Source organism: Schistocerca piceifrons, chromosome 4 (assembly GCF_021461385.2).
Source record: "Schistocerca piceifrons isolate TAMUIC-IGC-003096 chromosome 4, iqSchPice1.1, whole genome shotgun sequence".
In the NCBI taxonomy this organism is placed as follows: domain Eukaryota; kingdom Metazoa; phylum Arthropoda; class Insecta; order Orthoptera; family Acrididae; genus Schistocerca; species Schistocerca piceifrons.
This window is the reverse complement of record NC_060141.1, coordinates 189,732,342-189,758,618: the sequence shown is the minus strand read 5'-3', so window position 1 is coordinate 189,758,618 and position 26,277 is coordinate 189,732,342. Positions and strand designations below refer to the sequence as shown.

Sequence of the window (26,277 nt, the reverse complement as noted above, 5' to 3'; positions counted from 1 at the left end):
ATGCCTCAGTCATTTAATTTTTCTGACTACCCAAGAAGTTCCACGTGCTTTGCCCTCTGAAGTCTCTACCAATAAGGAACCATTTAATGGACTTTAAGATACCGGCAAGCCCCTCTAAGCTTTTGTGAATATAGGAGGGGGACATTTTTTAAAAATTCTGCTCCATCCTCTTGATCACTACAAACACATTCTGATTTATGACTCCTTCAGCCCTGTTACTAAATGCAATTTGATTAGCAGGACTAGTTGCCCTCATATGTTTGGATGAATGGCTGAGTACTCCCAGACATCCACTAAGACAGAGCCGTGCTTGACTGTGTAAGCCTTATACAATTTAGGTGCAGCAGGTCACCAGAAGTTACCCACTACTGACTGTTAACAACAAACAGCCATGCACCTCCTCAGTGCGCAGCATATCTTAAGTGGTTTTTTTATGAGAGAGAGAGGGGGAGGAGGGGGAAGAGAGAGGGGGAGGAGGGGGAAGAGAGATTGGGGGGGGGGGAGATGGAGATAGAGATAGATAGATAGATAGATAGATAGACAGATGGAGAGAGAGAGAGAGAGAGAGAGAGAGAGAGAGAGGTTTGTACCATCCTCATGACCTACATGGTTACACCCTGTAACACAAAACATTCCACTGCCACACCACACAGTGGTCGCTGAAGCGTGCCAAAACGTTACAGTGGACAGAAAACTGCTGGTGCTCAAAAGTCCACAGCTCAGGAGCTTTGGATTCACCAAGCCTATACCAAGCAAACAAATGCTAAGCCCCTGAGGACTTGGGTGAACACTGAATAGTGCACAATGCATCCAGGACATTGTCCAGTTCATTCTCTTGCTGTTGCTACAATGTCAGAGAGATGTTATTTTTTCGCCATGGTAATGCTCATGCACACACGTATTACGTAACACCAGCATCTCTACGACTGTCTCCATGAATGGCAGCAGGACTACATGGCAGCCTGCCAAGATTACATAAAGTTCTTAAATTTTGTAAGATGATATTTCTGAAGATATATATGAAAGCCTTATTTTGATAGTGGTACAGCTCCAGTTTTGTTCTTTTTGAGATACTGAGGCTTAAGCACAACTGAGTGATGACAATCCTCTGACTAAGATACCTGAAATATTGTCCATTGCTTGTTACAGGGGATTACTGTTTCTGTCTATTGTTATCACTCAATTATGTTTATGAATCAGCATCTTGAAATGAACAAAACTGAAGGTGTACCACTACTGAAATAAGGCCTTCACATAACGCTGTGATCATCATTAAATACAGAGTATAATGTGGGAACTACGAGTAATTAATTAATGAGCATAGTTTCACAGTACTCATTACTTGAAATATATTGTGCAGATGGTGCTGAACAACTTTGATAGAGATTAAAAATTACATCATACAACACTTTTATTTTTATTGAAGATGATTGATTTCGGTCATGAATCTGACCATCCTCAAGTCACCTGTACCAAAGGAGATTAAGCAAATAAAAGGTGTCTACAGTTATTCGACAAAGTGTCTTATAAAACATTATTCTCCACGTGTAAATACATTACATGCAGAGTGTCACTTAGTATTATAAAGCAATATTTACAAAAAGGTACTCAACTATGTACAGCACAGATGAGTCTGTAAATGTGTGTTTATATGGGCATGTTCTAGACAATATCTGGTCGCAAGAGTGCTGCTATCAACATTTCTGCAATGTGGCTACAATAGGCAGCAATTTTGAAGTATAGCTGGGCAATATTGATGATGCTGCAAGCTGTTGCAAGAATTGCCGATGTATTGGCTAGTGGTTGCCAGTGTTTTGTACATATAGAATATTTTTTATTCCTTGACAACATCTACCTCTGTCCTTGTCTGTAAAAGTTTCCCTCTTGCTCTCACTTTTGTTTCTTACTTCTTTGACTGACAGAGCTGCAGTCAAATGTCTGAGTGGAAACAACACTGTTTTTTGCTTTTGTTCATGTACATATAGCTATACATCTTGAAATTGTTGGTTGTCCTGAGATTGTTGTGTGCAGCAATGGAGACATGGACAAACACGAGAACTGTGAATTTCATAACTGCCATTCATCTACTACCAGAACTATAGGACGTAGAAAGTAATGATATAAAGATGGCAATTTGAAAAAGAAACAGGTGGCAAGCTATTGTCGATAAGCTTGGAATCACACTAAATGAAGCATATAAAAATTCCCAAATCTTCAAACCTATGCTAAATGCCAGGTAAGAAAGTCGCTTAGGAAGAGCACAAGTGCAGATTGCTCTTCATCCACTACAAGGTTTGCATCTGATGCCATGAGTTTCATACTGTCTTGAAAAGTACCTGAAGCTGGAATTGATAGTGTCAACAGTTGTTTGTGTTGGTGAACAAAAATAATACAAAAACTGTACTCTCATTTCAAACCACCCTTAATGAAATAATTCACTTCTTCTACCAAAGCATTGCAAAAGTCTGGTACCATGAGGCTTACCGCCAAATAGTAACCTTCAAATATGTACATTGCAATATTATACGAACCACACGTAGCTGAAAACCATAGGGTGATCGCCAAGGGGGTTGTAATTGGTATACACCATCTCACATTTACATTGGTTTAAGCAATTCTCAGACCAACTGCCTGAGCGAGACATTTGAAAATCATGCTTCGACATCTTGGTAAAATTCTGGAACAGGTATGTATCCAACATCAGTTCACTAGATTTAAATTTTCTGTAGCTTCCACTGACTTAGAAAAGGATGCATCCACAAAGCCCCATTTCTCTTCTTATTTTCACCTTGATTCCTTGTGTGATGTAAAAGCAGTAAAGCCACACTCACTTCCACTTGCTCACATTATCCATTTTGTGGCAATTGTGTGGTTCCTTGCAAATACTTCTGGTCTAAAAAAGCATTGCCATAAACACTGCCAGACAACAGTGTCCAGTAATGTTGTAATACATGTGTGTGCACATCATGTAGCTCAATGTTGTTGGACAATACTGTCATGATACATTGTTGGCAATATGCAATTTTTATGGCTTATGTACACCTCTCTTAATGTGAGGTCTTTGGACAATTAAGTTCAAGGTGAAAGAAGTGAAAGAATAGGGTCGGCACATGTGTTTCCTGTTCATACAATATGACTTACACGGGGATGGCTGAATTAAGAATGGAACATTCTGAGACTTTCATTGGGCACTGTAATTGTGCTATGCACAGCTGAATATCTTTTTGTATTACCTTGTATAATAAGTGGCGCTCTGCATGTAGTGTACATACACACAAGGTGCTTTGTATTATAATTGTATATTCCGTTATTTGGTTGTTCTTCTTTAAACAGATTCATTACCGAAATTGATTGCCTTTAATAAAAATAAAAAAGTGCTGCTGAGTATCATACAATTAAAATTTTAAGCAATACTCATTATTTACTATCCACTAACATTGTGACAAATTTGCCACACAGTCTAGGGCATCTTGCCACGGTTCACGCGGCTCCCTCCGTCAGAGATTCGATTCCTGCTTCGGGCATGGGTGTGTGTTTTGTCCTTAGCATAAGTTAGGTTAAGTTAGAGTAAGTAGTGTGTAAGCCTTGGGACCAATGATCTTAGCAGTTTCAAGTCCCTAACTTGACAGTTTGCTGATCAGCCTAAATGCACTATTTTCTTTTAGAAATGAACCTATTATTTCTCTGAAATGAAGTATGCTAAAGGGGAAAACATGCCTGATATTCCAAGTGCTGGGAATAACGAAACAAGGGCAGTCGAAAACTATCACTACGGGAATTGAAGCTTGACAGCTAAGGCAAGAAGGTCGCCCTATTGCTACAGCAAGAAGGTCATCCTATTACTTGTACTGTTTATCTTCAAACTTGATGAGATTATGCAAGAAACCTAACACTGAAATTTCACAGAATAGAAACTGAATGTGAAAATATCACACATCTAGCATATGCCGACAATGTGACCCTGAAGTCCGGATAAAGGGAGGAGCTGATGCAGATGATATGTACAATATAATACATGGCAAATCAGGCACAGTTATGACTTGAAAAATTATGTGAAGTACCAGGTATAGTGCTTAATTAAATACCTTGAAGTTGGGTAGGACATGACATCCAAACAAATGCCTTGTGTTATGCTTTAAAGTTACTGGACTGATGGAATCAAGGAATATGTGAGACAAATTGATGAAAGAGATGTCTGGCAACGAAGAGTGGCAGACAAGAACAAACAGAGGACAAAACTCTTAGCAGTGCACAGTACCTTGGACCTGATCACAGAGTTAATGATGATCTTGCTTACTTTTCCCCAGTTCCTTGTAGCTTAAGAAGCTACAGTAGTTTATTTAGCTGTCATTATCTCTGTGAAACTGAGATTAAACTGAACCTACATATCACATTCAAATTATATACACATACCTTGTGTAACAGACACTCCAGGTTTCATGTTGCCAGTTGTAAGATATTCCTCCAAATTAAGTTCTTTCCGTATCTCATCAAACATCTCCAACTGAGAGGCTATATCAGGTGCTTTAATTAAAAACATTGCATCATTATCCCAGTAAATTTTTATTTCGCCTGCAAGAGAAACAAGTCGTGTTAAACCAATCAAATAGTTAAAGAAATTAGTTTGAGAAAGCACTGAACAAAATGTAAGGAAAAATGTGTTGATCAGAAAGAATGTACCAAATTTCAAACACTATCAGCAAACAAAACAACACTACAGAATGGTGAACTACAATATCAAAAACTCTAAAAAGTCTGTAGGCTGGCCATGCTGGTTATCCAGCAGCCCACTACATATATTTCCATACGCCTCAACCATAAACAATACCTGTATTTGGAATAGATTTATATTCTAGGTGCTCATTACTATTTTTTTATATATAAAAATATTGGCATTTGGTTTATATACCATTCAGCATGCACCATATTAAGTAAATGCTATATGTGATTTTTAAAACAAATTTATACTTCTGGGTTACTCAATGACTTACAGGTCATTAAACTAGTGTCGGCAATGTGCGGTATAGTATGGTGTACACAAATTCTCAGAGTCTCTCAAGAAGTCCACCATGATTTTTTAAGTTATCACATTTTCTGGTGGAGGATGGAGCTGATCATAGAGGAAAATTGGAGTTTCAATTTGCTTAGTCACCTGCACAAAGTTAGAGGTCACACAAAGAAGGTGGCACCTGCACAGAAATGCATTTTCGTCCTGAGCAATGAGCGAGTCCAGCCCATTCTTTCATATGGATGGTCACCTTCGTTGACTGTCGCCTTCCTACCTATATACTTCAAGTGTTCTTGTTGCTACCTTTTCACTATGTAGCATCACATCAGAGTCATCATGCACTTTTAAGTGCAGGGAAAGTTATGCCTAATCAGACACATCTGATTATATGTAATTCCATTAAATTTATGTTGGAAGGGGCAAACAAGAAAACAAAAACCTCATTATAAATTTTACTTGAGTGGGTTGAAGAGACCACTAGCTATTCCAATTGCACAGTAAAGAGAATAATGGATGAAGAGAACATAGTTGCCAGCACTTCCCAAGCTTTTAATATTTCCAAAAGATGTGGAAGAAGGAGAAGAAAATTTTATTACTGTGGAATATTAGTGAACAGGTTCTCGAGGGACTGACACATAATTTCCATGTGACGTCTGCTTTTTATTTTACACTTTCAATGTTCCAACACTATCTCCTATGCTGTATCTTTTACCAGTATTTAGTTTTATAAAAGTTCCTTCTGGCAGTGTAAGACTTATTTTGATCTGGTTGTTCCTTTTTTCCAATGCTTTAGTGAGAAATTATTGACTTCAAACATCTATATATGTTGAATTATTGACTGTACTGACATAATCTGTTGCTCCATTTTTAGACTCACTAGCTGCGGCTTATAAGTAGCACAAGATATGTAATGTGCATAGGCTACAGCAGCCAATCTGTACCTTCCCTACCACACCATGGTCCACAGAAGGTGTATAGCCAGTAGGTGTGCAGTTTCTGGGTGATAAGAGCAGATCTTAAGAGTAAAGAGAGGTCGAGAATGGGCTTTGATTCCAGCAATGATATTGTATTTATTAGCTCAGTTGGGTTTGTGTGTGTTGAAAGAATTATAAAACATGGGAGAATGCGTTTATGAGAAGGTAGAAGATATTCAGTGGGAAATCTTTGGATGTAAAGAAAGTCATACTGAGAATACCGAAACTTGTCAAGATGAATCATTTTATTTTGTAACCAGTTTTGAAAATAAACAATCATCACTGGGCCCTGAACAATGCAGAAACAAAAGAAACTTTTAAGTACAACAAAAATAATATGTTTCATATGTGAAACACATTGTGCTTGTTGCGCTTATTCATATATAGTTACGTCTGTTTCATTTCTACATTGCATGTTTCACAAGTGAAACTTTATGTTTGTTAGGCTGTTTAAGTACTATTACGCCTATTTTGTTTCTGTGTTACTCAAGTACTTGGAGATGGGTATTTATGGCTGAAACTGGTAGAAAAAATAAAGTGAGGCATCTTAGAAGCTGTCCATGTTATCTAGATGACTGTATTAAATATTTAACAACTATGGAGCAATCCTTATCAAAAATATTACTTCATATGTAGAAAAAAATGGGGCTACTACTACACAAATAGCTTCAAATAGCAATTTGTTACTATTTAGGAACATTTTTGAAGGCTTCAAGGGAAAATTTAGCCAAATATAGCTTAAACCCCCGGCCGGCGTGCCTACTGTTGTCACAAGAGCAGGCGCGCATTGTAAAATTTACAACATGGTCATTTGTCAGTAAAAAGAAACTTGTCTTAAACAAACTATTAAATTTATTGATGAAAGCAGTTCGTATTCACTATATTCAACATTTATAACAAAAGCTTTTGCACTTTTAGTTCTTTAAATAACAATTTAGCCAGTTTTTCTCTGACATATGTCCACTTTCATAACACCTTACACGGACAATTTGTTTGCGAATTAATTCCGGCAATGTTCAGAAAAATGAAAAACTAGCCGTTGGTCATCTCGCCATCTCATTGTAATTCTTGAAATGGAGTACCAGGCACACATTTTAACAACAACGTCAACACCACCTTTTGTCATGTTGTACTCAATTATGATTTCAGCTTGTATATTTCTTCACCCACTGTTGCCATGTCATGCACAGCAGACAAAAGTATGATAGCACAGGTTTTACATAGAAGATACAAAACTAAAGTCTTATTCTACTCATATCCAAACACTGCACTCCCAATTTATTTTGTTTGATTCTGGAAGAATTTCACATCTATTCTTCGTCATTGTACCAATGCAAGTGATAGTCTTCTGCAACAAATATTCAGAAAGGAAGTAGTTTGTGTAGCAGTTGTCAGTCGTAAGGTCTCTGTTAGAATTTTCTATAGGCACCACATATCTTTTCAGTATGTCCTCAGGAGAATTAGATACCTGATTGTTGTCCTTTGGTTTCATTCCGCAATAATCCTCCAGACTACTGCAATAAAATGTTTTTTTGCATCACATAGAACAAACATTTTTGTCCCATATTTAGCTGGTTTGCTGGGTATATACTGAATCCATCTACAGTGGTCTCAGTAGGGGTGAAGCATTTCATCTATCATGGTGAATTCACCAGGCTGTAAGAACATTGACAGTTAGCAGCAAAAGGATCCAATACTGAACAATTGCAACCAACTTATTAGTTTTTCTCCTGTCATTCCTCGTTTCCATATCAGCAGACTGCATACAGCTTAGAAAAACACAAGCCTATTGTAACTCATTGCAGTCCTAAGCAGTAGCATTCCTGTTATGTCTGCTGCTCAGAGTTCCAGTACATTAGCATTATGGCATTTTCTTCTTAATAATAATAATAAAAACAAGCCTTTTTTGGCACATTATTACCTCTTTTGCATGAGAATTTATGTGCGTCTCGCTGTTTATTTATATAGGTATACGTATAGTTGAGGTCAATTACTTCAAAAAAGCACTAACTTCATCAGTTATACCCATCACCTTTCTCTTTGGATCTGGTGGGATTTGTACAATGTTTTTCTGTTAGTTTTTGATGTGTTAGCACACTCGCTTTTACACCAACGTGAAACTTTGTCTTTTCAATAAAGAACCCTCGTACATCTTCTGTATCTTCGGGGTCATCACCATCCTCACCTTCAAGTTCATATTCACTGCCATGGTCCTATTCAGTGAATCTACTGTACTTTTCTCCACGTCTGAAAAGTCTGGATCGACTTTATCATCACCTTCTTCAAGCAGTTTGCGAATTTCTTTGTATGATACACCCTTTGAATTGGAACAAAACATCAAAGAAATGAAATGAATAAATACATTCAGATGTAGATGTAACCAAATTAATGTTTAATGTGCAGCTATAAAAACTAAAAAAAAACAACAAGCAAGTATTGTAAACTTTGTAGTACACTTTCTTCTGCACATTGACTGCTGGAACAAAGCTTGCACCTGTCACACCAGCAGATGCACTTTGTACTTTTTACAACATTCGACACACTGTTGCTTACAATTCAGAAAACAAACTGAGAAAGGTACCCAAATGAACTGAAGCCACTTTAACATTGTCGAGAAAAATATCAACAATGGAATACATGGCAGCAATGGCGCAGTAGCTCAAGGTTAAGGCATCGATTAGGCAGAAAAACTGCTGCTGTTGTACTTCTTATAAGAGTGCACCCACTCGAGGGTTAAACCCTCATAAGTTGACATCAGCTCAAATAATCTACTATCAGAATAAGTCACGGCAGTAGCAACTTAGTTGCAGCCTTTTGTACATTAGCAAAAATAATCCATTTTTGAAAATATAAAGTAACTGGACAGATAAAAAAATCTACTCACCATATAGTAGCAGGAGAACACACATACAAAGGTTAAGGAAATTTGCAAGCTTTCAGAACCAGTGGCTCATTCTTCTGGCAGAAGGCTTAAGAGGACGGGCGAAATATGAAGGAAAAGAACTGGCAGGTGTAGGAAATGGGGAAAGTTTGGAAAAGTCAACCGGAAGCCCGGGCCAGGGAAGACTTACCCCTGACTAGGGGTTCTGGGTGACTTTTCCATTCTCTCCCCATTTTCTAAACCTCCCCAGTCCTTTTCCTTCATCCCTCTATCTTCCCCTTCAACCTTTTTGTCTAGAGGAGGAGCTACTGGCTCAGAAAGCTTGCAGATTTCTTTACCTTCATATTTTCTTACATTAGGACATAATGAAGGCAATATTCATCCAATTATACATGGACGCACTGTTTGTTATGTTCAGAACAGATAATGTGAAAACTCACACTTAAGTGCTAACAAGGAAAACACTGTGGTTAATAGTTTATCAACAGAGAACTTTACATAGAGCTAGTACAATGTCATATGGAGTGGTGTAAAAAGTGCTAAAAGTTAACACCAAATAGGTTGGATTCATAGAGCAATTTAATTAATTTATCCAGCATTTAACAGCTGCCTGTCAATAAACTACAATGTGACACTGAGAAATCTTGACTAGCAGATGTTATCAAACTACCGTGTTCCAAGAAAAGGGGACAATTAACACATTGGTTAAGCAATGAGAGCTGCACAGCTCCTCGCATATTAGTAGTGATGTTTTTCTAATTGAGCATTTTTACTGGAAAATAAAATTATAAGTCATGGCTGAATTAATAAACTGTACAGTAAAATTCAATCAATATTGCACACAAAATCAGCTTACAGAGGCATTTTGCACATAAATTGGGCCCCACAAATGCTATGATTCCTTTCACCATGCAGTTCAAGGTTTTCTCTAACAGACTGAGCTGAAATCTAGAAGTCAATATTTTTCATCTTTCAGAATCCTTTCAGTCATAATCACACACAGCAAATATTTTGAACCGTCATTCTTAAACATACAGAATTAAGCTTTATAATAGTTTTTATATAAATATAAATATGTTGTTGTTGTTGTGGTCTTCAGTCCTGAGACTGGTTTGATGCAGCTCTCCATGCTACTCTATCCTGTGCAAGCTTCTTCATCTCCCAGTACTTACTGCAACCTACATCCTTCCGAATCTGCTTAGTGTATTCGTCTCTTGGGTCTCCCTCTACGATTTTTACCCTGCTGCCCTCCAATACTAAATTGGTGACCCCTTGATGCCTCAGAACATGTCCTACCAACCGATCCCTTCTTCTGGTCAAGTTGTGCCACAAACTTCTCTTCTCCCCAAACCTATTCAATACTTCCTCATTAGTTATGTGATCTACCCATCTAATCTTCAGCATTCTTCTGTAGCACCACATTTCGAAAGCTTCTATTCTCTTCTTGTCCCAACTATTTATCGTCCATGTTTCACTTCCATACATGGCTACACTCCATACAAATACTTTCAGAAATGACTTCCTGACACTTAAATCTATACTCGATGTTAACAAATTCTCTTCTTCAGAAACGCTTTCCTTGCCATTGCCAGTCTACATTTCATATCCTCTCTACTTCGACCATCATCAGTTATTTTGCTCCCAAAATAGCAAAACTCCTTTACTACTTTAAGTGTCTCATTTCCTAATCTAATTCCCTCAGCATCACCCGACTTAATTTGACTACATTCCACTATTCTCGTTTTGCTTTTGTTGATGTTCATCTTATATCCTCCTTTCAAGACACTGTCCATTCCGTTCAACTGCTCTTCCAAGTCCTTTGCTGTCTCTGACAGAATTACAATGTCATCGGCGAACCTCAAAGTTTTTATTTCTTCTCCATGGATTTTAATACCTACTCCGAATTTTTCTTTTGTTTCCTTTACTGTTTGCTCAATATACAGATTGAATAACATCGGGGAGAGGCTACAACCCTGTCTTACTCCCTTCCCAACAAGTGCTTCCCTTTCATGTCCCTCGACTCTTATAACTGCCATCTGGTTTCTGTACAAATTGTAAATAGCCTTTCGCTCCCTGTATTTTACCCCTGCCGCCTTCAGAATTTGAAACAGTATATTCCAGTCAACATTGTCAAAAGCTTTCTCTAAGTCTACAAATGCTAGAAACGTAGGTTTGCCTTTCCTTAATCTTTCTTCTAAGATAAGTCGTAAGGTCAGTATTGCCTCACTTGTTCCAGTATTTCTACGGAATCCAAACTGATCTTCCCCGAGGTCGGCTTCTACTAGTTTTTCCATTCGTCTGTAAAGAAGTGGTTCTCTTATCTCCAAAGGTCTCTTTAATTTTCCTGTAGGCAGTATCTATCTTACCCCTAGTGAGATAAGCCTCTACACCCTTACATTTGTCCTCTAGCCATCCCTGCTTAGCCATTTTGCACTTCCTGTCAATCTCATTTTTGAGACGTTTGTATTCCTTTTGGCCTGCTTCATTTACTGCATTTTTATATTTTCTCCTTTCATCAATTAAATCCAATATTTCTTCTGTTACCCAAGGATTTCTACTAGCCCTCATCTTTTTACCTACATGATCCTCTGCTGCCTTCACTACTTCATCCCTCAAAGCTACCATTCTTCTTCTACTGTATTTCTTTCCCCCGTTCCTGTCAATTGTTCCCTTATGCTCTCCCTGAAACTCTGTACAACCTCTGGTTCTTTCAGTTTATCCAGGTCCCATCTCCTTAAGTTCCCACTTTTTTGCAGTTTCTTCAGTTTTAATCTACAGGTCATAACCAATAGATTGTGGTCAGAGTCCACATCTGCCCCTCAATTTAAAACCTGGTTCCTAAATCTCTGTCTTACCATTATATAGTCTATCTGATACCTTTTAGTATCTCCAGGGTTCTTCCATGTATACAACCTTCTTTCATGATTCTTAAACCAAGTATTAGCTATGATTAAGTTATGCTCTGTGCAAAATTCTACCAGACGGCTTCCCCTTTCATTTCTCTCCCCCAATCCATATTCACCCACTACGTTTCCTTCTCTCCCTTTTCCTACTCTCGAATTCCAGTCACCCATGACTATTAAATTTTCGTCACCCTTCACTATCTGAATAATTTCTTTTATCTCATCATACATTTCTTCAATTTCTTCGTCATCTGCAGATGAGAGAAACATAAAAATCAAATGTTTGTAGCTATATGCATATGAGAAAAATAGCTCTGCATCTCAACATTGATTTTGACACATGAATGTACAAATAACTAACTGTTTCAGGTGTAAAGTTATCTCAGTGTAACTAATTAAGTAGTTCACAAAATGATGACAGTGGCAAATTCATGGTGGAAACAACAAACTAACGAATGAGAGAGGACAGCCAATCACACACCTTCACATGAATGATAGGCCTATGTTCTGTGTAGTCACATTTTTTAAAAAATAAATAAATAAAACAGTAAATTCTACCTCCATGACTGAGTATGCAGTTAAGCAGACAGGATTTCAGGATTTGTTATTTCGCTACCTCACCTAACAGCTAGCACAAAATGAAGCAAATGAGAACATGAAATCTGGTTTGCAGAGGAATGCCCCTGTCTAATAGAAAGAAGCTTTGCCTAACAAAAATGGCATCTGATAAAAGGCATCTTGTGTACGGTTTAACATTGGAGTCTGCAGCCACTTAATGTTAGCAAGTGTTCGGCATTCATGGTGAATAAAAGCCATCACTATGGGAAATAATTACTCGTCAAAAGCACCAACACATAATGAGTAACTTAGAACAGAATCTCTTCTTCTACAAACATTAACAACCCTGTCTTCAATGTAACACCACAGTTTTTAGCCCAACGAGACAAAAGATTGTGTACCTACCTGTTGGCAGAACAAAGATCTCTGGAACTGCAATCTGTACAAGTCTCTTCCTCTCAGTAGATGTATACATTCGATCATGAAAATGGAAGGTACAGAGCCTGCAGTTATTACTCAAATAAGTGGCATCCTTGTCAAGAAGGTCCCATCTACCTGCTCGCTGAGCCCAGATTTTACTTCTTTAGAGACAAAAGAAAAATGGAAAATGTGGATCAGTTAAAAAGTTTGAGAGAATACAGGCAGCATATAATTTCACACATTTATTTACCTTAAATATGCTCAAAACAGTGTGCAGTGTAAAGATATTCGCTAAAATTATCACAAATCACGCAGTATTTTTTTAATGCAGCAAAGGAACATAATGGATCCAGGAGTGGAAATAGCACAATGGAATATTTACATGTTGTGAATGGAATTAGAGAGAGGATCAATAGGTACAAATTGTAATTTCACATCTGGTTCAAAGATTCTGAGACGGCTTTAAGGCTCAAGTTGAACAAAACTGCAAAAATCCTTCTCGAAACAAGGCACTACTACAGCAGTAACTGTCACACACTACTTAATTACAGTTATCCATCTCTGTGGGATACAATTTCACAAGTTGCTCAAGGCTCCATCCAAGGACTAATCCTGTTTCTCTTATACATAAATGATTTACTTCTCGATATCAGTGCCCGACCAGTCATGTTTGCCGATGATACTTCAGTACTTCTCAAAAAAAGAAAATGTGAGGGAAATTCCAGTTGCCATAATAATACACTGTGAACAACCTAGATAAATGTTTTCAACAAAATGGTCTTAACAATTTAAAACCAATCAATCAAAAACACATAACATCAGTATTGTACATAAAAATAATGTTATGAAAAAAGTTGAAACCATCAAATTCTTGAAACTAAACTTGGATAAAAACTTAAGCTGGCAAGTACATATAGATTATTTAGCTACTAAATTAAGCAGCCTTGCCTTTGCAATGGACACGCTATCTAATTTAACAGATAAACATCAGGAATGAGGTACAACACAGTTACTTTGAATCTATAAATAGATCAGTGTGTGTGTGTGTGTGTGTGTGTGTGTGTGTGTGTGTGTGTGTGTGTGGAATGCAAGCCACATCACAAACCCTGCTACTTCAAAAAAGAATCAGTGGAAAAATATGTGCTGCCTCTCCAAGAACATTCTGTCAGCCGCTATTCAAAAACTAAAAAATATTACCCTTTCCTGTGCTGTATATATCTGAGATTATCATCTTTTTACACAGTAATCCTGAGCTAACTAAAGAAAACCATTTCAAACAACTGTACACCACTAGACACAAACTTGTCATTACTGTTTCCAATCAGACTATTTTAGTTTTGCATTTTCTTTCAAATTAGTTCTCCTCAGTGCCTATAGCAGTTGCTATTGGTTCTCGCGAATGTGATATTCCTACCAAATATGACAGCTAGATATGTCCAAGATTATCTCTGCTAAATGAAGTTGTAGAACTGAGATGGCAGAAGTACTGTAGCAATTACATACATTAAGTCATGCTAGGAACCATACTTTTGACCACGCATGTGAGAAAATGGAATATGTTACTAAGGGGTCATTCCAAGTCAAATCATCCAGGAACGTTAGGAAATGCCACCCACCATCACACAAAACCTTGAAATGTTGTGTGATTAAAATTCACCTGAATATATGAATATTCTCACAATTTAAATGTTGCAAGGCAAGTACTTTATCAGTTATGATGTAAAGAAGTTATATGGATTCAGGAACTCAGGCTTTCATAGATGATCTTCTTTCTCATTTAAAAATGCACTAGTTCCAACAGTTTTTGTAGTAGATGCTCGACATTTCTTCTTAATTAAAAGGGAAGGTTTAAGCATTTAAATGCTTGCTCCTTATAATGAATACCCATAATCTGTGTCTTCGAAAAGTTATAAATAATTTCTTTTAAGCAAACCTGATGCATGGATGTAATAATTTTTATGGTATTGCCTCCTCAAAGATTCCTTTGAAAGTTTTACAATATTATTATAAATATTTCTTTGTGTCACACAAAAAGAATCAGCTTGTAAAAATGATGGAAGTGTGGAAAAAACACAATTTGAAGAGTGTTTTAAGTTGTAATTTATGACTACCATGTCACCAGTAAATTGTTGAAAGGAGGGGAGGGGGGGCTAGGTTGGATATCCCTGGGGAAATTTTTATTTGAGAACACTGTTTCATTACCACCAAATGTATTGCATCATGCACTTCCTTCATTTTGAGTCATGTTTTCTGAGCACGCAGTTCTGAGTTGTGGGCCCAGGAAATGACCTGGGGGGTTCTCTGCAGACATCATGAGACTCTGGCATAAAATGGGGGTGATACGTGATTACAAGAACTCAGCAAGAGAGTTCTCAGCCTCTGTCACCTCAATTCTCCAACTTCCTACCTACACGTGATGCCCCTGTTAAGCCGAGCAACTCAGTGGAAGGTTGGGTAACCAACCCCAGCGGGAAACTGAGTCGGTGAGCAGATAGGAGTTGGAGGACAGTGGAAGGCAACTGAACTATCCCAAGAAAACCCCATGGCTTCGCTCAGCTCAAAATGTTCCGGAGTTTCAAGTTCCCCGATCGGATCTCCGGGGGGAACCAGGTTGAGAGGAGCTTCACGAAGAGTAAGAGGGTGCAAAGAGAAGCACTGCATAGGAACATGGGATGTAAGATCCATGTATCAAGGAAAACTAGACATAGTGAAAAGAGAAATGGAGAAAATTAACATCGACATATTGGGAATAAGTGAAATGAGGTGGACTGGCATGAGAGAATTTGCTTCGGATGGCCATATGGTGTATTATTCTGGGCACGATAACAACAGAAGTAATGGAGTAGCCTTCATAGTTAGTGATAAAGTGAGAAAAGCTGTGATGGGATGCAAATATAAAAATGATAGAATGATGTCCATCAGACTTCAAGGTCAGCCCCTCAGCATCACAGTAATTCAAGTTTATGTACCAACAACCGATGCTAAAAAGGAAATTATTGACCAGTTCTATGGAGATTTACAAGAATTACTACTGCCAACACCAAAAAAGGATATCGTCTTCATAGTTGGAGATTGGAATGCAAAAGTGGGAAATGAAGCCGTAGAAGGTATAACAGGGAAATATGGTCTTGGTACAACAAATGAAGCTGGACAGAGACTCCTAGAATTCTGCCAAGAAAATTCATTGATAATTACTAAGACACTGTTTCAACTACCAAAACGACACCTATATACCTGGACTTAGCCAGATGGCCAACACCAGAACCAAATTGATTACATACTTTGTAATCAGAGGTGGAAGAGCGCGGTTCAGTCAGCTACAACAAGACCTGGGGCTGACTGCGGATCAAATCATGAGCTCCTGATTGCAAAATTTAGGCTGAAACTTCAGAATGTAGCAAAAAGTATCCCAACTTGCAGATACGACCTTAACTCTATATCCTCCGACTATGCTGTAGAGGTACAAAACAGATTTAATGTATTACAGCTGGAGGACAAAAGCTCGCAAGAGATGTGGACAGAAGTAGCTAATACTGTCAAGGAGGCCGCAGAGAAACACATTCCCAAGAAAAGGAACAGTAAGAAGGCTAGATGGCTATCAGTTGAGGCACTGCAAGTTGCAGAAGAACGAAGGAAAGCAAAAATCAAGGGAGATAGATCAGCTATGTTTGAATTAAATAAAGATTTTCAGAAATTAGCTAGAAGAGATAAAAATATATTCTTTAATGAACAGTGCAAGGAAGTTGAAGATAGTAACGTAATGGGGAAGACAAGAGATCTTTATAAGAAAATTAGAGAAATTAAAGGAAAATTCCAGGCAAAAATTGGAATGATAAAAGCTAGAAAGGGGAAAGATCTGAGTGAAGCAGAGGATGTTAAGGAAAGATGAACAGAATATGTAGAAGACCTATACAAGAAAGAACTGCATCATGACAGGGCTCCTACTGCTGATGTTAATGTAGAACTAGAGCCAGATATTTTGGAGAGCGAAATGCAGTGGGCCCTTGAAAATATGGCTGATAACAAAACTAGTGGACATGATGAAATACCAGCAGAATTGTTTAAAGTCACTGGAAAGGATGCAGTGAAAGTGCTGCACTCAATATGTCAAAAAATATGGATCACACAGCAGTGGCCAGAAGACTGGAAAAGATCAGTATTCATCCCCATTCCAAAGAAGAAAAGTTCTAAAGAATGCTCAGATTACCGAACAATCGCACTTACTTCACATGCTAGCAAAGTTATGTTGAAAATCTTACAAAATAGACTTCGCCAATATCTAGATCGAGAGCTGCCAGAAGAACAAGCTGGATTTAGGAAAGGAAGAGGAACTAGAGATCAAATTGCTAACATTCGGTGGATTATGGAAAAAGCGAGAGAATTCCAGAAAGATGTGTACCTCTGCTTTATTGACTACGCCAAAGCCTTTGACTGCGTCGATCACAACAAATTATGGAACGTACTGAAAAACATGGGTGTACCAGATCACCTCATTCATCTGATATGGAGTTTATACCTTGACCAAGAAGCCACGGTGAGAACTATGTATGGAACAACGAAATGGATAAAGATTCAGAAAGGGGTCCGGCAAGGCTGCATACTGTCACCGTACTTATTCAATCTGTATGCGAACATGTCATGAGGAATGCGAGGCTACATGAAGGAAAAACAGGAATTAAAATAGCTGGAATAAATGTAAACAACCTCAGGTACGCGGATGATACGATCCTGTTGGCAGAAAGTGAAGAAGAATTGAGAATACTCTTACTGAAGGTGAAAGACGAAAGTGAAAAGGCTGGTCTTATGCTGAATGTGAAGAAAACGAAAATTATGGCAACTACACCTACCAATTCGTGGGATATAGCAGGAGAAACCATGGAGGTAGTGACCACATTCAGTTATCTCGGTTCCCAGATCTCTGCTGACGGTGACTGCAGCCATGAAATCCGGAGACGCCTGTTGCTCGGTAGACAGGCGATGTCAAACCTTGACAAGGTTATAAGGTCCAGAGATATAACACTAGCAACAAAGATCCGTATTGTGAGGGCTATGGTCTTTCCAGTTGTGATGTATGGATGTGAGACCTGGACCATTAGAAAGGCTGAACGGCGAAGAATTGACTCCTTCGAATTGTGGTGTTGGAGGAAACTTCTTAGAGTTCCATGGACTGCAGAGAGAGCCAACAGATCAATATTGGAGCAAATTAAACCAGATTTCTCCCTGGAAGGTCTAATCTTAAAACAAAAGCTGACCTACTTTGGACACACAATGCGAAGGCATGCCTCGCTAGAAAAAACATTAATGCTGGGGAAGATTGAAGGAACTAGAAGAAGAGGACGTCAGAGGATGAGATGGATCGATGGCATCACAGAAGCAATGTGTTCCAACCTGGAAGGTCTACGAGAGAAAGTGCAAGACAGGAAAAAGTGGCGTGATTTGGTTCATGGGGTCACGAAGAGTCGGAACCGACTAAACGAATAGAGAGAGAGAGAGAGAGAGAGAGAGAGAGAGAGAGAGAGAGAGAGAGAGAGAGAGAGAGAGTTCTGAGTTGTACTGAACTGCATCACAGATCATGATTTAATTGTTGCAGTTTTTCAAATATTCATTTCCAAAACAACGGTATTATCTACTGAAAAAAGTAACAATAATATTAAAATAATAATCTGAGATACTTTTGCAATGCAACAACAGAAGAGAATGGTTTTGTCATTACTTAATCACTTCTTCGTTACGCCAAAATACTTTGGGTTATTCATGACAAATGGTGGTTTTATACATCAAGCAATATGGAAGGCACAAGCAGGCAGCGTTATCTTGTTGGACAGCATCCTTATAGACAGTGCCCTGACAAGTTTGAATTAACCAATTGATGAAGAACAAGGACTTACATTATGGTGAAGCAACAGTCATTCACACTGTGTATCTGATTCATGTTTGGGTGTTAAACACAGAGACAATGTACATGCACAGATTCTCCCTACACAAGAAAATTTGCTGTGTCCATTTATGTGCCACAAATGATATGCTTTATCTGGACTGTGTGACGTTAGTTTAGAAAAGGAATAGGACTTCAAAATTAGAGGATTTGGCATTGTGTCTGGCAAAAAAATGGGCCCAAACTTATTAATGAACAACAAGCAAGTGACAACTTGCCATCAGATGATATAAATGTCACTAATGTGAAGGTACAGACTCCTGAAAAAGCTATGCTCAATGCTGGCTTAACTAGCCTAGGGCCCAGAAGGACCTACAGGGCATTTCAGTTCTTTGCTTCAAGATACAAAATGGTACAAGTTGGAAATTTTCTTCTTCTAAACTTTGAAAGCACAAAAACGGATCCTGGAATACGATCTATGCAACCCATTATACCACTATCACCAAGTAAGACTGGAGCAATAAGGCTAAGCTGCAATACTGATTTCAGCAATATCACCCATGATTTCTCTGCACTTTTGCCACTGATGCCAGAATGTTCTGTGCAACCCAACTGCTATGTTGCAAGTTCATATACTCTCCTTGGTACTTGGGACTGTTAAGAAACAGAACAGTGAAGAAGGAGATGTTACAATAAGATCCGTGCATCCTCATGAACCAGTTGTGCCCTTCTATTGGCCTGATGATAATGTTTGTTAACAGCCCCATCCTCTCATATTCAACATGAATGTGATATAACCAAAGCAAATAGCTATAATTATGATTAGAGAAAACCATCCGCAAGGTTGGTCGTAGAAAAGTGGTTCTCATAAATAAAAAATAAATATATATAAAAACAAAGATGAGGTGACTTACCGAACAAAAGCGCTGGCAGGTCGATAGACACACAAACACAAACATACACACAAAATTCAAGCTTTCGCAACAAACTGTTGCCTCATCAGGAAAGAGGGAAGGAGAGGGGAAGACGAAAGGAAGTGGGTTTTAAGGGAGAGGGTAAGGAGTCATTCCAATCCCGGGAGCGGAAAGACTTACCTTAGGGGGAAAAAAGGACAGGTATACACTCGCACACACGCACATATCCATCCACACATACAGACACAAGCAGACATATATTCTGTATGTGTGGATGGATATGTGCGTGTGTGCGAGTGTATACCTGTCCTTTTTTCCCCCTAAGGTAAGTCTTTCCGCTCCCGGGATTGGAATGACTCCTTACCCTCTCCCTTAAAACCCACTTCCTTTCGTCTTCCCCTCTCCTTCCCTCTTTCCTGATGAGGCAACAGTTTGTTGCGAAAGCTTGAATTTTGTGTGTATGTTTGTGTTTGTTTGTGTGTCTATCGACCTGCCAGCGCTTTTGTTCGGTAAGTCACCTCATCTTTGTTTTTATATATAATTTTTCCCACGTGGAATGTTTCCTTCCATTATATTGATAAAAAATAAATAAATAAATAAAATTAAATGTTAATTATTAAAGCATCTAGTCATGTGTAACTAGAACTTGAATGTAGATTGCTGCATCAGCACTTTGTGTAGCGTTGACATGATATTGACTTCTGAGAAAATGTTTAAATGCTATAAACAAAACTCTACATATCATTGCAATCAGGTAATTCAGTTGACGCAGAAGTTACCATTGTAATGACGTTAGTGTTCATGTGATTTGTAACTCATGAGAACCTTTTATAGTGTGTAGTTTTGTTTTATATTGCAATTTTTTGTTGCATTTCTATATTTTATGCTTACTTATGCTGTTGATTTTTCTTGACTAGTTAACAATATTTTTATCAATGATACTTTGGGAAGAGTCTGCAAGGTTGGTGGTAACAAAGTGGTCCTCATATAAAAAAAAAAAATTAAATGTGAATCATTAAAGCACCTAGTCACACGTGACTAGAATTTGAATGTAGATTTCTATGTCAACATTTTGTGTAGTGTTGATGTGTTTAAATACTATAAGCAAAACTATAGAAGTCATTAGAATGAGTTAATTTAGTTATGAGACAGAAGTTACCACTGTAACGAAGTTGTGCAATATATGAGCACATTTTATAGCTTGTAGTTTTTTTTATATTGCATTTTTGTTCCATTTATATATTTTATGCTCACTTGTGTTGTTGACGTTTTTTGAATATTTAACAATATTTTTCTCAATGATACTGTGGGGATTTTCATGGCCAAATGGAAATGCTCTCAAAATTCATGATGCCTCCCTTTTTTTGTCCCATATTTCCCAAAAAGGATTTGTTTATGTTGAAACATTACTATTTGCAGATACCTTTTTAATTTTTTCAATGATTTTCAGAGGGGAGCAAGTGTCCACATGTTTTTCTTAATTTAACAAAAATAAAATAAAATATACAAAATTTTATATGGCCAATTCTTTCATGTTTTTGTAAACTACCTGTCAGAAAAACAATTCAATGAAAAAACTGAACACTTACTTGCTTCATATATGTGGTGCTGTTCTTTCAAACGTGTCTGAAAGAACAGACACACTTTGATCTCACAGCCATAATGAATCAAGACACAAAGAAATGACCATCATTGATTTAAATCAATGGGGAAAGTTGAAAATTTGTGCCAGGCCAAGAATAGAACTAGGTCTCCTGCTTACCAGGCAGATGTGCAGACCACTACACTATCCTGAGACAGTGGTCATCACAACTGCACAGACTATCCTAGCATGCCTCCCAAGCCTATTCATAGCCCTTCATTTGTTATCACATCAACATATTTCCATACCACCACATTTCAAATGCTTCCATTCACTTCCTGTCAGTACTGTTAATTGTTCACATACAACTTTCATCGCACACTCATGGATGACACAGGTAATGGATCTGAACGCAGCAAAGCAAATGCAGAAATGATGAACTTTCTTTCCCAATGTTGCTTTACCAAGGAAAATCCAAGAGTACCGCCCCAGTTTCAATTGCCCACAACATAAAAAATGAATGATATATATGTTTGTGTCAATGGTGTTAATAAACAGCTGACATTGCTATATCTGGACATAGCTGGTACTGATCTTCCAATACAAACTTTGGTGTTCCTAACTTACCTCAGTAATCCTACCAGGGAATGGGGACCTACAATTCAATGTGGAATCTAAAAATGTTGTTCCTGGCAAATTCTTACATAATTGAGGTGAAGGCTAGGTTAAAGACAGGCAAAAATTTCCCACTGTTCAACTGATCTGTTACTCTGTTTCGAGACTTGTGTTTTACCACCAGAATTCACTGAAAGTACTGACTTTTACCTTAGTGCCAATTTGTCTGATCACATTCAAGAATGACAACAGAAATATAGCAAGTTTTATTACATGTGCTTTACCACCAGAAGTCTACTTTTACCATAGTGTCAATTTGTCTGATCACATTCAAGAATGTGAACAGAAGAATAGCAAGTTTTACTACATTGAAGCATACCTGGGCATTACGCTCTTGTTACTTTTAGTTACTGAGAGCCCATAATCTTAGCAAATTAGGAGTAATTTGTGTACACTGTTAGTTCTTTGAAAAAATAATTTTCTTTATTCTTTGTAGCATAACAGCGTATAGAAGAGTATACAGAATTCATCCAGTTTTCAAACCAACCATCGCTATCAACCAATGAAAAAAAGGAGTGTTCTAATAAAAAATAACTATCACTCAGTTCTTTGTTATTCATAAATTACATTTGTTTTGTTGGTCCTGGCTCAATATCATCAATATGTTGGGAAAGCAATTCATATATACTTCAATCAGATGGCTCTTTACATTTCCTTTTTACATCCAACATGATTTTAGCTCACAGATTATGCTAAATCTTTAAAATTACGAGAAAAAATTGCTGGCCATTACTTATTTCAGACAGCAAAATTTTTTGTGATGTCGATAAGACACACATAAAACTATAAAAAACCATCTTAGCTTACAAAAATACTAGTATCTTCCATAGGGAAGGAAGAAGGATAGACTTGGGAAAGTTAAAGATGAAGGGCAGGCCACTCAGACCCCAGAATAGAAAAAAATTTGCATTTTAAGTCCCTTCAATGATAAGGTCATTATAGACATCCCACTACTTGCTTTGAGTGATTTAGGGAAACCATGGAAAATATTAATCTGAATGGTTGGCCAGGGACTGAAACTGCCATCATTCCATATGCCACCTTGCTTGGTACCCACCCAGGATGAGATACACCTGAAGGGTTACAAGGGTAAGGGAAGAAAAAGATTAAGCAGGAGGTGTCAGAATCTCCAAGACCTCCCATTTCACCTTTTCTCCCCCTCACTCTTACAATGGATGGGTTCTTGTCAACCTGGTGTCTCAAAGACTGGTCCTTCCTTCTAACCTTTCCCAAAATAATCCTCTTTCCTCCTCAATGAAGAAACCAGAAGCTTGGACAGTTTTGTGTGTGTCCATCAGAAACATTAAAAATGTCACGCCATGAAAGTAACTACCATGCAGGAATTCTGTTTCATAATTTTAGTTTTCCCACATGAATTTTCCTTCTGATAAGATTATGATAAAAGCTTTTCAGAAGTCTATAAATACTATTTAATTCTCCCTGTTCTGTTGATTTGTTGCTTTAGTGTCAAACTGCTTATATCTGTAATGTTCCCAAATATGTTCCTTTTTATCCTCTTCAGTTTAATAAGGAAACAACTGTCACTTTCCATCTCCTTCAATAAGATTACTAGACTGTGCCATTATGAGTTTCCCCTTCACAACAAATTTTAAATGATGCAAGTTTCCTCCAGAATACTATGAAGGAATATATTTTATTTACTTTAAGTGGATTGCTCCAGAAGATAATCCACACAACCCCACACAACGGTGAGTGAAAAATACTCCTTAGATAAACACAGTGAGAATTGAACTTTTTTATTTGTATTTAGACTATTCGAACTTATCAGACTGACCACTAGAAATTTCACTCTTTCATTTTGCATATGACCATTACTATTTATTCCAGCTTGTTTGAATTGCTCACTTTTGCTCTTGGCAAGATTAGTACAAACCGTCTGCTGTGTAACCTGTTATCATGAGCACTGTGTGTGGTAAGATTGAGTTTGTGCCATTCAGTAATAATAATAAAAGGCCCATTCACAGTAAACATTGCAACAAAATGCTGTGTAACCTGTTATCATGAGCACTGTGTGTGGTAAGATTGAGTTTGTGCCATTCAGTAATAATAATAAAAGGCCCATTCACAGTAAACATTGCAACAAAAATCTTCAATTCTTTAACCTACAAAGCAGCAATCTGTAGCAAGGGCACAGAAGTCAGATACATCTCTGACTGTATTTTGAATTCACAGTGATTCCTAATTTCTCAAATTACGTGTTTGGAGCTAGGCCTAGGTGAAATCTTTGCTTCAGAATACAGAACTGCATTCTCAATGCTAGATGATGAGCCAAGGAGTTCTTTTTGGGTATTACTATCATCAGTGTGTAAATTTCAGCTAAACTGGAACTGATTTCTATTACTGATAAGGAACAGCATAAGAAGTAAATGTATCGGATAGTGAGTGTAAATAATCACAAGATTTTTCAAGAGACCACTGCAAGAAAGTTTTCTTCAACAAATATTCTTAAAGTGTTCACTATGCTGCAGTGTCCAAAAACTGAAATAACAAGACAGCTAGTGAAATTATTCAAAATAAGAAAACATACTTGTTTACACATACACAAAATACGAGATACGTCAAAGTGCAAAACATGCTGAGCTGAGCTTCATGATTTGTTTAGCAGGTTTTTGAGTTCATTTTGGCATGTTACCCTACCGAAACCAAGGAATTTTAAACGATTCACTAGACAAATCACTTAATGTATTTCTCTGAAACCAGCAATTACTTTCTCCTTGCTTGGAATTGCTTAATACGAACCTCTGTAACATTCATGGCTCTAACAATTTGGCTGAGAAATGTCTGGCACTATTACACGTACATGAGAACCACAGAGTGCTATCTACTTTGGTTAGATAGAGGTGCCAGTCTGTCTGGCGTGGTGAACCTTATTCTTGCTTTGGTTAACTGCAACTTTAATAAATGCTGCCATAGCCGAAATAATCACAATTTCAAGTTTCTCTTTCAACATCCTCCTCTGTGCAGAATGAATTTTAAACTTTCAAAACATGACGAATGTAACATAAGAATCAAACTCAAAATTTGTACCTTGATAATACTCATAACATAACACGCACTTGGCATCAATATTTTGGGATACAATACGCACATTCCTCATAAATAATAAAAATTAAATAAACTTCAATAATAGTTCAAAGTGACAAATGCATGTCCCACAGCCAAATTGTTGCAACCGTCTTTTTAAACAGTAGCTTAGAATGGCAAATATGGAAAACATCTAATAACGGTCTACTGTTGACAGCAGGCCCTACGCGAGTAGGTCTGGATGGGCATGTTAAACGTACGTTAACAGAGAAATCTTTTAGACGGTGCAATTACACAAATCAGGGGCAGTGCAGTGTTTATAAGATGTCATTAACATTAAAAGATCCCGAATAACAAGCAGTGACCACTACGTCATTATGAACAAAACCGAACTACAAACCAATCATCGATAGTCCTGCAACCGAACAGCATGTACAACTAACGATTTTTGCGTGATGTCATAACAAAACAAAAATAAATGAAACAAAATTATACTGCTCTCATTTTAGCAACCATTAATACTAACACCACGTAACTAGAACTTCCAACAATCCAACTGAACGTCGCCTTCAACTTTTTCCGCGGCGTATGGTGCAATGCGTCTTGTGCCTCCAAACGTAAGACAACTTCTTGGGATTTTATATTCGATTTTTTTCTGACAACATAAACGTCAAAAAGGGCATTATGACATGTTATTTTAAGAAGCACTAAAATTCCATTGAACTGTTGGAATTTTTGGCATTCTCGTCGTATAGTAGATCCTTCTCCAATGCCTCATCACTACAATCATCATCTCCAAGCATTGTAAAATTAGCGCCGATCTATTCAATAATCTCAGACTTCTGTATACAAGATAATATATTACAAACATGCGACTTGTGCGGCACAGTCGTTGGAAAGAGTCACTACCTACGATGTTACACTTTGATCGCAGCAGCCATAATTTGTGTTTTACCTTACTGGATCCTTCGGAAATCGATGAGTAACGGTGGACGAAAAGTTGCAGTCAGGATACGCACAATTGTGTTTAAACATTCTAAAGAATTAGGCAACGCTTTAGAACATAATAATTTATAAATATTATACGTATACTAAATCTGCGCCAAAGATAAACACCCAGAGATACTAAAAGACGCTCTGCCAGAGGCATATCAGTTAATAGACAGTTGTACACGCAGATTTCAAGGTCAGAGAAGTCAGTTACAAAGTGCTTCCACAAAAGATAGAAAGCTTGGTTCTTACGATACGACCACATACAGTCGTCAGGAATGTGGAATAATGTTTTACATTCTCCACAGCTATCCGTTCACGACATTTATTTATTAATTCATTTTCTATTTTTCAAACAGGTTACCAATTATATTATCACAGTGACTACATGAATCAGCCGCTGAGTGGATGATTCGTGTAGTGGTTCGAGATTTCACTTTAGGCCCAATTTA

The 26,277-nt window shown here is 37.6% G+C and overlaps 1 protein-coding gene across 4 annotated transcripts in view; it reads right to left on the bottom strand.

Annotated features, from left to right (window-relative positions):
- The window catches only part of LOC124795243 (zinc finger protein 250-like), a 182,907-nt gene extending 156,931 nt beyond the window's left edge, over window positions 1-25,976 (bottom strand). For 2 of the 4 annotated variants that reach the window (XM_047259173.1, XM_047259175.1), the window contains exons 1-3: window positions 25,791-25,976; window positions 12,730-12,905; window positions 4,414-4,572 (exon numbers count right to left, since the gene is read on the bottom strand). In XM_047259173.1, coding sequence (XP_047115129.1) covers window positions 4,414-4,572; window positions 12,730-12,905; window positions 25,791-25,870 — 415 coding nt within the window. In that variant the 5' untranslated portion in view covers window positions 25,871-25,976. Of the gene's footprint in view, window positions 1-4,413; window positions 4,573-12,729; window positions 12,906-24,550; window positions 24,778-25,361; window positions 25,719-25,790 lie in introns of those variants that run through there. The other 2 variants (XM_047259176.1, XM_047259174.1) reach the window with 2 other exon arrangements.
- Between the last annotated feature and the right edge of the window lie 301 nt (window positions 25,977-26,277).